The following is a 14628-nucleotide window of genomic DNA, read 5'->3' as shown; positions in this document are numbered from 1 at the left end:
CCAGCTCACGTGGTCGAGCCGTCTTGTCTCGTGTCAAACAGATCTGCCTCGGCTCGACATGCCCCGTTCCGAAGCCTTTTTTCGCACGCACATGAACCCTTCGCACTACCACTTAGCCTCCCAGACGTCATCGTCTCTCAACCCAAATGTAGCATCGAATCCCGCAAGCCACAAGTACCTCGGTTCGCTTGGACTTGCTCCAAGAAGAATGAGTACCTGTCGATCACGCCCACATACATCGTCCCATAATATTCTGAGTAGATTCGGAGCATGTAGACTCGAGCATTTAGTCCTACAAGCGGCGGAGGGCTATCCATGGCGTCTATGACGGAGCGCGCGAAGATCTGATCCTTGAAATTTGCTGGCATGTCGTTCGGTGCATGATAGGTCTTCGCGTATAACGCACGTGAAGATCTCGTGCTCCTGCACATCCTCTACCTGGACCCCTACACCATCTTCGCATCCTCTAGTACACCGGAGAAACTCCCCGTCCACGCTCTCTCACTTAACATCCCACCAGTAACCCACAGTGCAAGGCTAGCGCTGCTGGCCAATCGTGTTCAATCTTGCATCCGGCGCAGCGACGCTTGCAAAACTTACCACCGTCTCGGAAATGGATGCACGTTTTCTGCCACCAAGCTCCTCCATGTGGCATCACAAACTCTAAATTACACGACCCAGGGTCACCCCTTTCTACGCCCGACAAAACAGGATGCTCGTTGACCGATGATGTAATCATACGAACGGGACACTGACGCACCTGCCATAAACACATACATGCGAGACGCATCCACGGCCGTTGGTTGCGGGCTCTTCCCTCCGCGATCAAGGAGATCCCCTCAACTCAAATTAATACCACCGAAGAAGCCACGCGAGCGTAATGCACCAAACTACATGAGAACTGCGCCGTTTGGCCCAAGAAAACCCTATCTTGAAAACCCTATCTTCACGCCGCTGACAAGCCACCACGCGGCTATATACGGTCGGAGATGCACGACGGACGACGGTCACCGGCCCGAGAGGGTTGTTCCGAAGATGAGTAGTCAATGCTGACTACGCAATGGAAACTGCGAGTGGCTGATCTGCCAATCGAGAGCCAGCTGGATATGGTGGTGATCGTGAGGAACTCACATGGCATGGCGATCAGAGCTCGGCATCGTAGTATCAACATCTGAAATCCATATTGCCGGAAACAAAGAGAAGATGAGGTAAGGCTTAATGTCGTACCACTACGCTTACATTACCTTTGCAACCCGAGAACTCCCTCGTTGGTATGACAGTTCTCATCCTTGAAACTCTATCGATGCATGAACACCCCGTCGCTCCGTATATTCATCGACCCTTCAAGCGCTCCCCGCGGCTTTACCGAGATTGAGTCCCGACAACGACTTTCGGCAGCCCATCTCCGATCCGCAGCCTCGCCCTCCACCAAACAGCTCTCCCCGGTCCTCCTCCGCACCAACCATAACCCGCGGAGGGCGACGCCTGCACCAACGACCCATCACGTCCCCGACTATCCCCACCGATGCGACCAACCTACGACTTGAAACATGCAAAAGTAGCTTTCGGAGTTGACTGCATGGACCCGCAGCTCCCTTAAAAAAAAATACGATTCGCGCGATGTGGTGGAAGGTCGTGTTCTGACTTCTGACAGATAAAATCAGGGTACGCTCGGTCGTGCGTCCGCGGACGTAGCATGCGCACGTAGCATGTGCACGTAGCAGATAAGTTGAACTAGAAGGGGCCAGGGCTAGAGATACCAAGTGGCCCGGGGCCCAGACTCGTAAAAGGGTCGTGGAGGTTTTCAGGAGTGAAGTGAGTGTGCTTATGTAACACGAATGGTTGGGGCTAGGCACATGTGCGGTTGTGTCCCTCGGAGAATTCGCCGTGCTGTGGTCGGCCGCTGTCAAATTAGTTAACAGAGTTCAAGTCATTGCCAGCAAGAAGCAAGGATATGTAGTATCGTTATGAATTCTTCTATAGTATGAGGGTACCATCGGAAACCTCCTATTAGGGTACAGTAGTGCTCTATTTGCATTCCGTCATCCGTCCGATGCTTATCGAGTGCCTTCGTCGGGTCGTGTCGACTGCTCTCCCATATCCAGCATGTTGATCAACTCTCCTCAACCCAAACTTACATAAGTCTCGGTAAGGAGACTGTCGCGGTGCCCATCTACACCGCCCCGATCGTCCTCATTTCGACGCTCGCTCGTCAGAAAGTACGATGAAGAGGGCAGAATAGCTGGGGTGCAGCCGTGGACAGGTGCCCAAAAATAGTACTCTGGGCAACGTCCGATAGTTTTCGGTCCCAGCTTTTAGTCTCCGTCAAGAAAAAGAAAAAGAAAAAGAACACCTGCGAACTTCGGTTGTTTGCAAGCGTTCAGTGACGTACGCCTGCAGATTGGATCCCGCTATGACCACCAGATGGAGAAAAGCAAAAGACAAGAAAGGTAAACAAAATGTGACATAGGTCAAAGAAGAAAAGGGGTAATTCCACGAACGACCACCTGATGCTAATGTTTTTGGCCGGAAACCATAAAACGCCGCAGTCTATGACTGGATGCAATGGAGTAGGAGAACAGGTTGAGAACCCAAGAGAAAGAGGTATCAGGAGAATGATGCTAGCTATCCAAGAGAGGCGCACGAGCCTGAGACGGTTCGGCACTCGCATATCGTCGTTGTGTCATCATGTGAAAGGTATCAGAATCAGTCGTAAGAGTGGCCAGATATTCATTCTATGATCGGGTGGCAGTTGGTGAGGCGACGTAGGCGGATGCAGCAGCGGCATCGAGCCCGCGGAGTTGGGGTCCGTATTTGGGGTGCTTTACGAATTTGGGTACAGAGTCCTAATGTGAGATTAGCAGGATGTTCGGGCAACGGGTATACAGGAGAGAACATACACTTGACATGAGCTTGAAGATGGATTGCTGTGCCTTCTCAAAAAGCGAAGCAACTTCGTTGAGGCTTTGCAACATTGCTGCGTCGTCCCCAACGGCACGTGTCATACGAGTGGCGAGTTGTGTACGAAGACCATGGTCGATGTTGAGTTCGTTGGGTGAGCCAGGAGCCAGGAAAGCGTTGTACAAACCTAAAACAGTTAGAAAATGTTTGCAGCTTGAGTGTGTGAAGATTTACCATAAGCTGCGGCAAGAGTCTCTCTGATGGTCTCGACCTTGTTATCCCCCTTGTCATTGATAGCGTCTCGATACTGCTTGTTGAACTGCTGGACCTCGAGGTAGAAGGAGAGGTTCTCCTCACACATGGTTTCCTTGAGGAACTCGCGGTACAGAAGGCGCCATGAAGGGTTACGGATGATGACATTGGTGCGGTTGCTGTTGGAATCGCGGGCAACTCCATCCCTTGACTTCACTGCAATGTCTCCACCTGAGGGGACTTCGTCCAGAAGCCAGCCAGCAACGCGCTCACCGTGATTGGTGATGTAATAGTGTACCTGCTTGGAGGGCTGAAACTGGTGTTCTGAATTACGAGGATCAACTGGAGCGATAAGCTTTAGTTGCAAGAACAATGAGCCGACCTCGACAGATTCGCGGGGGTCAACCATAGTTGTGCAGTCCATGAGCCACTGTGCGGCGTTGCGTCCATTGAAGGTGTATTCAAACTGGCGTTGCGAAGTAGGCCGATGCTTGACAAGCTTAACCCCAACATCACACTTTGAGAACTCGTGTATTGAGTCGGAATCTGACTGGGTTTCATTTGCGGTGGTACCAATGAAGCGGCGGAAGAGGATCTCAACAGTCTGTTCGTCATGATGGAGCTTGTCAGTTTCGGTGTTACGCTCGAGAACAACCAGTTGTCGGGGATTCCTGTTGGACTCGATGACTGCCTTGACGTGAGCCGAAGCGATACCGTTGCGTGTGCAAAACCGCTCCAGGATGTGAATGCCCTTGGGTGTAAGTTGCCAGACCGAGCTCTTGTTCATGAAATCTGTCTTGCCCTCTACCGACTCGACAAACTTGGCCTCGAGGAACTTCTGGCAGACGGAGCGGGCCATTTCCTTGGCCATTGAGAAAGTGGTTGTGGTGGTAGTGGTGACGACACGTGATGCGTCCTTGGGATCTGGCATGCGGTTTGACTGGGAAAATTTGAGGGATCCAAGGTTGGTGATTGCTTCGTCTGATGTGAAGGTGAAATCAATCATCCTGAAGCGAACGCGATGTGCTGTAAGGGGAAGTGAGACCATGAGGGTTGAGAAGAGATCCTTGAAATCCTGATTCGAGTGTTAGCCGACGTCTTCGCATAGTCGAAGTTGGACGGGCTCGGCGTTTTTAACGTGGATATGTCGGGAAGTGAGGAATAGTTGTACTCACCCTGGTATAGGGCCGCTCATCGTCGGTCATGCGGAGTAACCGCGAACTTGTTTGATGCATCTTGTCGGGCTTGCCTGCTCTCAGTCTCTCTGATAGATGTCGTGTGGCTTCCTCCTCTTCAGCTATGACGTCGCCGTCTTCGTGGGGGCTGGCGGCGAATTCGCGTGCGGGCGAAAGATCTGGGCCACGCGCAAGCGACTGTGAGGAGCGCGGTGCACCGGTAGCGTAGAAGGGCGATTCGGCGGGGCTCTTTGTGGTCGAGGGCGTCCTGCTCAATTCGCGGCTTCCTTTGCGGAGCAGAGGGAAGCGGGAAAGCGTGTAGCGTCTCGCGTGGTTGATGGGACCACGGGAAGAAGGCGGCGGGGGCGGATTGCTCTTGCTCGCTGGCGATGTCGAGGCAGGTGCGTCTGAGCCGGCGGAGGTAGGTGCACTGGGTAGGCGGTCGCTGTCGTCTTTGTGCTGGTGGTCGGGTCGGGGGAGGAGGGGCTCGCTGGGGGGAGGAGGGCTCAGGCTGTTAGGCACAGAGGAGACAGACACAGTCAAGGGGAGAAGAGATGTCGTCTGGAAGGGCATGCCGAGCAGAAGATGGTCGCGGAGAATCAAATCGCGGACCTCACTGAAGGGCAATGTGTGGGTACCCTAGCTGGGATTGGCCTTCACAGTCTGGGGGTCCGTGACCACTGAGTCTTCTGCCGCTTGAACAGTCCTCACACCGCCCTCCTAAGACAGCTAAGATGGCCTAGTATGGCGCCGAATTAGCCCTGAAGCTGGGCCATGACAAAGGCACTAACCGCAGCGGCCTCCTAGTCGCATACGAGACACATGGCGGCATGCACGTCCACCAACGCATGGGAATAAAGCACTTGGCTATGGGCTTCCACGAGGTATCCCTGCTCTCTGCCGCCCCCTGTCCACGGTGAGACGCTGCCGATAACTACGCCGCACGCCGACAAAGGGGACCGGCCGCTACAATGGGCCGGCCGGACGAGGCTCGCTGCGACAGCTTGTTGTGTTGGACCTGTTCAGCACACGGCGAGCGGCTGCGACGCACACCATGGCAGCACCAGCACCGCCAGCCATGTATGTCTCCATCAGCCACCACGCGAGACGAGGGAGCCATCTGCGTCTGCACCCAAGACCGGTGCAGCCAGTGATACGCGCATGTCGTGCTGCCTCTGTGCTCTGTTGAGGCGGGCTTCTGCCACAGTATGGCCTGACGCAGACAGCTGTCTATTCCGCAAACACGTCCCTGCCGCTGAAGGCAGCAAAGCGTCGTTGCGCAAACACCGCAGCTTCTTACACACCACAAACTCCCGCGTTTCGCATCTGCACCGCCGTTTGTCCAACTTCTGGCAAGACCCGTTTTCGCGTAACCTTTTGGTGGCGACCGATACCACTCTCGGCCCACGAACTGGTCGTACTGTGCCATGGTAAGCTGCCGCCTACCAATCGCAACACTACCGGCCTACTCTTGTGTGGAACACGTCGCCATAATCGAGAGGCCCGGAACTTTGCTGCTGAGGCCGCCAAAACGTGGAATGCACGTTGCACCCTGGCCTTGGGCCATGTCCGCCATGGTCACCATGGCTGCGTTCCTCGACATGCACGACGTGCAGCAAGTGTCGCACCCACTCAAATCACTGACAGCATCATTGCCAAATCTCACGACTCTGCATTGCATCAATCATGTCCACGCGTCATCATGTCTAGACAAACTCGGCAGATCTACATCTCGTCTACAGTCGATCAATGCCTGACTGTTACCTCTGATCATACCTGTGGAGATTGTCGTGTTTCTCAGCCTGGAGAATGGTACATGTGCCGCACTTTCCACGTGTGCAACCCCACAACGACGACGAATCGTTGGTTTCCCATGCGAGACATCGCTCTCCTTGGCTGTGGCCCGCATTGCTGCCAGTTCCGCCATGCTGGACCCTTCAAGCCTTAAGCCTCCTGTGTGCCCAATCCGCCCATCGTTATCACCTTCGGCTTCGTTCGGACTTAACTCCTACGATTCGTGGCGTCTTTACGGGTGAGCAGCTGCAGATCTCTCTACGTTGATTGCATGGTGAGCAGAGTATAGCCGATATCTCAAGCCCAAGCAGCAATACGCTCAGCATACGGTCCGCCACAGTCTCCTCTCCGGAATAGTCCCGCCCTTCGACGTGCCCAGCTGCTGGGCTTGATGCAGCACGTGCAACAGGTGAAGAGGAAAAAAAAGCATCCACCCGTGCGTTTCAGAGTGGCGGTGGACTCGGAATTAATTTGGAGCCACGCGATGATGACACAGGGACGAGAATGCATCCATCGCGCCCTCGCATCATTGCGTCCTCCCGAGGCTCTTGGGTGCCCGGCGGGTTCTTCCCGCTCAACCACACTTTGTGGCGAGAGCAGACGCGGCTAGTGAACGAGCATATACTTGTTCTTGCCAAGCTCAGCGAAAACGATGATGATGATGATGCAAGTGGTATGGAGCAGCTCCCGGAGGCTTCGGATGGTCATGTTCGCCCATCGTCCTTTCAGCCTCCCGGAAACTGTATGATTCTGAAGCGATGCCGGTGCAGCATACTCCGCCGCCAGAGATCCCTAGCTGCCGCATGCAAATGCCGTCATCCTTGCAAACATCAGCCCATATTGCTGATCTGGGGTCAATTTTTTTTCGAAAGGTTTTCGAATTTTCGAAGCTTGCCCGCCCTAGCCGCGAGAGAAATATCTTTAGTTTATCTTCGCAAGAATCCCATGGCTACCCTACAAGGCTAAGATCATCGGCGCTTACGGCAGCCTCAGAGCACGACGACTCATGCAGGTTTTCGTCAAGATAATGCCGTGCTGCCAGGGGTATCAACACGTGGCAACCGATTCCTTTTGCCTAGCGGCCGCTGGCGTGAACGATGCAACATTGTGTAACACCGAGGCATTTTGCCCATCCATTAACCGCTTGGAGAAGTCTGGACAATAACAATGCGACGGTCCTCTGAACGTAGCCTCTCAGCGCTACTGCAGTCACGCGAGAATCGCATTGCAGCAGTCAAACATTACCCGAGCATTAATGAGATTTGATAGAGGACCGTCAACGTGGCTTTCGAAACGCCCTCTCTGACACGCATCTCATTTGCAGCCCGTTTCAACAGGGGCTGCACACTGCCATGTGCCACGCCGATATTGAGCGCATCCCCTCACTCTCTGATCTCTCAATACCTTATCTCCACACATATTGCCTCTGGTTATTGGACTTGATATTTTCTTCGACGCCTATGGTTTCTGAGGTGGGGCGCTGGCAGCACGTTCTGCCCGGTGTAGAAATGTCGGTGAGACGGCGAGCGTCGGTGGACGATAAGATACAAGGCGGTCGCGGATGGCATCTTCGATCGTGACAGGTCACGAGCTGCTCTGGATCTTCAGTAGTTTGTGGAGACGGAACCAGACCTTGGGTCCATGGACGAGGCGGGAACCGGACGCTTGATAGCGCTAGCTAGTGTGTTTGTGAGAGAAGGTTATCATCAATTGCAGTAGGATGAGGCTCCGTGGCGCAAGGTGGGAGAGGATCTCGACCCTGGTGGCTTCTTGAAGAATGTCGGAAAATTCCACCCGAGGTTTTGCAGTCATTCAGAAGGTGGCGTTCCTCAATGACAGAGACTGTTAAGCATAAACTGCAAAAAGCGAGATTGTTTGCTCCCTCTGACTCGAGTCGGCCACTTTGCGTAAAAAGGTCGGACGTCTGTCGCCGAAGGACCCACGACGCCCTTGGCCTTGAATCTCCACGATGTTGTCCATGGTGGCCTTCGTCTCGAGGAAGGTAGTGCGTAATAAGAGATGGGTTCTGGGAATTAATGTTCAATGCTGTTTCTGAATCTCGGGTGATGCGCGCGACGATCCAGGTCCAATTCCAGGTTCCAGGTCGAGCTCCAAGGGTTTGGGTCGCAATACGCCTGCTATTGCGAAATGAGTAAAGGGGTTAGTGGGTTCTCACTTTCTGCTCGGCTTTCCTCTTCTAGTGTATAGGTAGTAGGTGATGCGCCAAAGGGAGCTTCTAGGGCGGCTGCCCTTGCCCAACGTCGAACCGGTACTATACGGCCTTTGCAATCATCGAGGCAGCAATAGTCGTGATGAAGCAGAGGAAGAAAACGCTCAAACAGTACATGTTGTGGTTCCGCGAGAGGACGGTAAAGTGCGTTAAATGGTGTTGGCGGTTAGCAACGAAGGAGCTAGAAGATTGCATTGAGCCCGTGACAATAGTACTGCTAGCGACACAAAAGCATTTGCGAGTGACGCAGTATTGTCAGTAGGACGTACCGCCTTCTCAAGGTGTTCTCAAGGTGAGTGAATTGTTAGTCCAATACAATGAGTCCTCTCCTCGGTCTCCGCATGGCCCTATAGTTTCTGCCATCAAGCCCAGGCTGTGGACACAGCTCCACTATTCTCCATTTCGTTCCTGCAGTTTAAACAGACAAGACTCGTCCGTCGCAACCGCCTCATGTCTTAACAGCTGCTCATAATGTTAACCTCATTCTTATATATCATCCATGCCCCGCACAGCAGTCTGCACGGGCTATACGCAGAGCACTAATATACTTCCCAAATTTACGAACCAAAGACTCTGAGATCTGTACAGGACATTGGTGCTCATACGTCGCCACCTTCGCATCGTCTTGGTCCTCGTCCGAGATCCAGGGTAGCCTGACAGCACAGCGCAGACCTGAGATCGGATACACTACCGAATCGTCGGCGAGCGAAGGGAGCCGGGCAGTAAAGTAAACAGATTGTTCTGACAACATCGTTGAGGGATCAACTGGTTCAGTACGGGCGTGATGACACGAAGCAGATGCGGACTTTCATGAGCAACGTGAAAGAGAAGCTCGGAAAGCTAATGGTACTCAGCGAGTTACGATGACACAATTGAGCCAACGATTTGCATGCAGTTTTGGACACAAGAGGCATTTCGGAAATCGACCTCAGGCAACTCGTGGGCAACTGACGAGGCATTCCAGTTCCGCGCCTCACTGCTGGGTTGAGATGAGAATTCTTGCGAAGGGGCATAATGCGCAAGAGTCGGAAGCATGGATACTGGTTCTCCGTGACAAGGATGGGTACACCTTGAATGGACGATGGCGGGTCGTCTAACAGCATGACTACCACCTAGTCTTTGAAGTTCATATGCTCGATACAGAAACGCTCTGTAACATATGTATTCATGTCCCGTTCTACACAAGGAGTCAGTAAGTCTTCAATCTCAACATATCTTGGCATTTGTCTACAGAAGTCAATATCCTCGTACACGAGATTTTCGGCTAAGTTCTGTATCACGTCGAAAGGTTTCTCGATCGAGCTTCTAATCATACTATGGATTAGTTCACATTCAACTCGTTCCGAATCTCTTATTTCTGAAATTCGATCGTAGTTTGTACTCCTGCGCAAGGACCAATACTGTTGGCTGCGTAGAGCGCGTAGAAGTACACATGATTCAGGTACCAGGGGCTCGAGGATGTTCAGGACTCGATTGAAAACCGGACGGTTCGTATCCTTTCTCTTTTGTTTGGTTAATCGGATACGTAAGTCGAGCGTCTATAAGTATCGGGTCGATATGATAAGCTACGCATCAAGTTTTCAAACCACGACTCCGCAGCCAGTGGCATGGCCGGAGATATGCTTTTGACATGATGACACCAAATGAGATTAACCTGAGCGTGTATAGAATCTCTGTCACTGATTGCGTCGAACCCACATACGATCGTAGTGGGCCGGCTCGGCGTTCGATATGGTTGGGACTCTCCGCTTCTGGAAACTATGTCGGGGCAAGAATGCGAAAGCTATGCTACTGGTTCTTGCAAATACAGACCACAAGCACCCAAAATCTTCATGCAAATTCGGAACATGTGTTATGGATACGTTGAGAGCCACCCCTCTTGTATTGCTCATAAACCCCATATACGAGCCCATAGTATATAGCTCAGTCTGTAACCAAAAAGTTTATATGCAAGCTTTCTGTTAGCTTAATATGAATAGAATGAAAGAGACACTGGTGCGCTGTCTACTAGGAGCTCAAGTCGGTGTCGATGTACGTGCAAACGGTTGCGAACTAAGCAACCGTGGTTTGTGCGACATGACATAATTATGGCCACTTTAATTATGTTGAGTTTCTTTATTACGCCAATGTAGTATCTGTTCTTTTACATCCACATCTACGAAAGGACTGTACATAGAAGCTATAACTTTTCATTCCTAACACACCACAGAAAAACACACGCAGATACCGTAAGCATCAACAACCCGACAGCTTGGACGCCATCACAAACATTCGATATGTCGAACCTATTCGACATTTGCATTCTTAAACTGCGACAACAGCGCCTCCCCAGCTGAGACACCAGCTTATGTCATGTTACTATTCTGGCCAATATATCGGTTTAATACAAGAGCTGGATATCCTTGGAGCTTACTCCAGCTATGTGCAATTTTTGAGAGCGCATCGTGAAGACGACAACGCCTCTGTATTCTAAGAGCCATCCTCGAGGCAGTGCGTGTAACCCTGCGTTCAATGAGACCCCACACTCTACCCTTCCGAGATTCTGACCTAGACCGGCTAGGTTGGGTAGCGTGGGCTTATCCTATCCAAGGAAATTTTATTCGATACTGTAATACATTGCCAACCCAATTGTCAGGCTCATCTTCAGATCACTCCTGCTGCGACATGTGTTAGGAAGTTGTAATCCGTGTAATCGATATGTACAAACGTGCGATTAACGTACGGTACACTCTCTTTATCGTTATTAGCTCATATATCTTTAGAAGGGAAGAAAGGGACGAGAACTTACCAAGCACATACTGCATCACTATTGTTGGTGTTGGCACACTGGCCAACACTAGCAGGCGCTCTGACCGCTGCATTTTGGTGGGCTTTTCTTATCCTTCTCTCGAGTGTTTTCCTGCTCGCCGACTTGTTTTGGTCGTTGCTCCTCTGCCGCCTCACCCAGTCTCTTCATGATATCTTCGAAGGTTGGCGGGTTGCCATTCATTCTAGATATGAATTCCAATGACGGGTAGTCGGACTTTCAGGCGCAAACTATATATGGCGATCAACATTTTCGAGAGGTGAAGGAGCCGGGGACCTTCAGGCATGAGCCAAGGGTGGCGTTCGGCATGGTCGAGAGGGGGAGTTCAGATGGATCATCGTGCTCTCTTGATGAATGCGACTGATTTAGCATTGGGTCTCCGCAGTGTGTTGTGAAAGGAGTCAATGTATTCGTACTCTATTTCGAACAGAGAGTTGGGCGAGAGATTGATATAGCTCCGCTTCTTTAGCGGCAGACCCAAGGACATCCTGGCTATTGGGTTGGTCGATTTTGTTGTCATACTTTCGTCGTTATCGCACAGCATGAAGAAACCCCGCTGGCGCTCAGGTTTGTTTTTCTCGACTGATATGCCATGGAAGGTGGTGAATTGCTGGAAAGAGACGATGTATTTGCCATGATATCTTCTCTTCCCAAGAACAACGACAAGGTGGTTTCCAAAATCGCTCTGGTTAGGATGCTTCCTGATGATGGAGGATGATGGAATTGGTGTGGCTGATAGGTAGAGGATGTCTCCATCCTCCAACCTTTCGAATGATGGTAGTCCTGCCTTGCGCCGAGGTGGCGGTGATTCGCTATGCCAGTCTGACGAAGAGGAAGAGAAAGAGGAACAGGAAGAACGAGAAGAGTCATCTGATGAAGAGGAGGATCGTCTTCGCTTGATCAGTGGTGGTAACGTCGGCGTCGTAGGTTGGGTAGTGTGAGGAGAAGGAGAGGTTTCTAGCGAGACCTTGGGCGGCTGCCTCCAGGCTGTTATCACTCTTGAAGAGTATACCATGATGGCGGTGATATGAATGGTGTTGATGAGTTTTGTTGACAGGCACCAAACTTATAAAGCGATAGTAGAATTATGGGTACTTGACGACACACATTAGAAGACGTTCGATCTGGTGATAGGATGATAGAGGAAGAGAAAGATGAGAGGACGACTTCTTAAGGAGAAATCTCTGTCGATCAAAATCCAAAGAGTTTTGTTGCGATGAACGGCATGCGTTTCCATTGGATATGAAGATGTGGTACTTACTACCAACATCACGACTCCTTCAAAGCACTTCCTTGGGCTGAAATGCTCTATCAGGTCGCAGTGACGTTGGATGTATCGCGACATCGCAGATCAAGGTACTGTTGAACGTGTCAGAAAGCCTTGCTTATCTTGAAACAACCCTGTTAGTGAAAAAGGTACCGGTGTACCGTCGTCAGTTGGCGTGGAGTTTGGTCACAAGCCCCATGAAGCCCCACTGCGACAACTGCGGTTAGCGGCAAGATACCAGACTTTTGATCCGATAGCTGAGCATAGAAAACGAGAGAAGCATGATGCTGGAACAGGATTCTGAACGGTGCAGCCAGTATTGAAGTAATCAAACTGGTATTTGCGTTGCTGAAAACTGGCAACGGCTTGGAGAGATTAGGACTTGACCAACTTCATCCATCAGTTCCTGCCACGAGTAATGAACCGTCACTTCTCGGAGAACGGTAGAGGAGCCGCAGATATGTAAGTATATGATGAGAGATCATGGCTGACGGAAACCGCGACCATTAGGTGAAGAAAACCCGCAAGACCCAGTATCGATGGCAGTAAGCATAAGATGCTAGAAGACATGGTTGAGAAACGTAAACCCACCGGTTTAGCTAGGATTACTTTGTGTGGCTGTTAAGTCCAAAGTATCTTCCCCATATGACTGCCACATAATAGGGACTCGGAGCCAAGCTCCGAGACGCGCACCCATAGTACTACCACGACTGGTCCGAGAAACATCTGAGTGTTGATCTCTCTTATAACTCTTACGTATTACCAGTGTGCTAGAGGCGAGGCAGACACGGAAACACGGTAACCTATTTTCACATCCGTTCACGGTTGCAACTAGTGAGCAAGAGCTAGCGATATGATATTTGTTTACGCAAATGAACAATACTTCCACTTTGAGATGTCTACTACGACGGCTACGCATAGCACCTAGCTAGGGTTCTTTCGAAGAAAGCCAAAGCCGATGATTATTCTGAATGACCAAGTGTTAGGTGAAAGGTATATGTTTCGCTCTCTTACTTTGTATCTCCACTCTCTTCTCTCTAGCCTCAGATGCTAGACAACCAAGGATCACTTTGATAGGAGGCACGACTACATGCGTCATGTATCTGTATCAAGTCGAAAGAAATTTTGGTATTCCAATCTAGGCAACTATTCTTCGATGCTAAGGTCGAGGCCCCCAAATACGGCAATGCTAGAATCCACAGCTACGTAGTTACCTCTAAAAGGACCTGGACACAATTGTTTATAAGTATTATAGCGACGCGAAGGATGTTAGCTACTAAAACAAAATATCAAGGCGCAAAAAAAAAGAAGGTATGGTGACAAGAGTGGGATCTACTATATGTTAGCAGTTGTCACAACCCAGTACTGTGTGGTAGAACGTACTCGAACCCACGCAGATTTCTCTACTAGCACCTGAAGCTAGCGCCTTAGACCGCTCGGCCATCTTGAATCCAGTTAGTACATATGTTGCGAACCAGTTGGAATGACTGGGAGTACGAACCTTGCCTGGATGTGTTGTATGACTAAGCCGCAAAACTTTAACATTATATAGATTGTGTAAATGACAGCGTACGAGTTTGGGGTGGATTGAGCCCGCAAACCATCTTTCTTAGTGATGCAGGCACTGTGGTGCACGATATGACTGTATGAAGGTGGGGGTGGTGGGGTACGCGGCACGATAGAGCGAATTTATTTGCGGTATGTGAACATCCACTTCAACCACGGATTATTGCATGATGCGCTTGCCTCTTTAGGCTGGTTCTAAAATTCGATATAACTGCGTACTTGATGCTATACTATCGTCTGCGGTCCAACGCATGTAGCGAGGGTACGTAACGTGTACCGCAAGAAAAAGCTGTCGAAGGTATCTTATGGCTGAATTGCCTAAGTACTTAAGTACCGACTTCTTTACGTGGATGACATCTAAAGGCACATATCGCTTCGTCATTCACTGTGGTCTAGAATCCTCATTAAATTCGGCGCTTTCGGGGTAAATTGTAACGGGATCTGCCCATGTAGTGCTTCAATGTTGACTTTGCCGCTAGGTTCGCAGAACCGCGAACATGAGCTGGCCCCTTCTTGTTGAAATACTCATAGTAACGGTGGCTGAATAGTTTGCTGATATATCTGGCGTTGAGGGCAAGCTCTACAGTAGGAGCAGAGCATCGCAGATCGACTGAGGACGGAATGGAAGGTAGTAGTG

At 50.8% G+C, this 14628-nt stretch overlaps 2 protein-coding genes across 2 annotated transcripts; both read right to left on the bottom strand.

Moving 5' to 3' along the window:
* Positions 1-2735: 2735 nt before the first annotated feature.
* Positions 2736-4901, bottom strand: AA0111_g4348 (Developmental regulator; the record flags this gene model as incomplete). Its single annotated transcript, XM_028650340.1, has 4 exons — positions 2736-2846; positions 2901-3088; positions 3136-4228; positions 4329-4901. 4 exons carry the CDS (start codon positions 4899-4901, stop codon positions 2736-2738), a joined length of 1965 nt encoding a protein of 654 aa, XP_028508129.1.
* A 6591-nt stretch (positions 4902-11492) lies between these two features.
* AA0111_g4347 (hypothetical protein) lies at positions 11493-12173 on the bottom strand (the record flags this gene model as incomplete). The annotated part of the gene is made up of 1 exon (XM_028650339.1): positions 11493-12173. The coding sequence occupies one exon, from the start codon at positions 12171-12173 to the stop codon at positions 11493-11495; it is 681 nt and encodes a 226-aa protein (XP_028507794.1).
* Positions 12174-14628: the final 2455 nt, after the last annotated feature.

The sequence above is a fragment of the Alternaria arborescens genome (assembly GCF_004154835.1).
Source record: "Alternaria arborescens strain FERA 675 chromosome Unknown contig_8, whole genome shotgun sequence".
NCBI lineage: Eukaryota > Fungi > Ascomycota > Dothideomycetes > Pleosporales > Pleosporaceae > Alternaria > Alternaria arborescens.
This window is presented reverse-complemented; position numbering and strand designations above follow the sequence as displayed.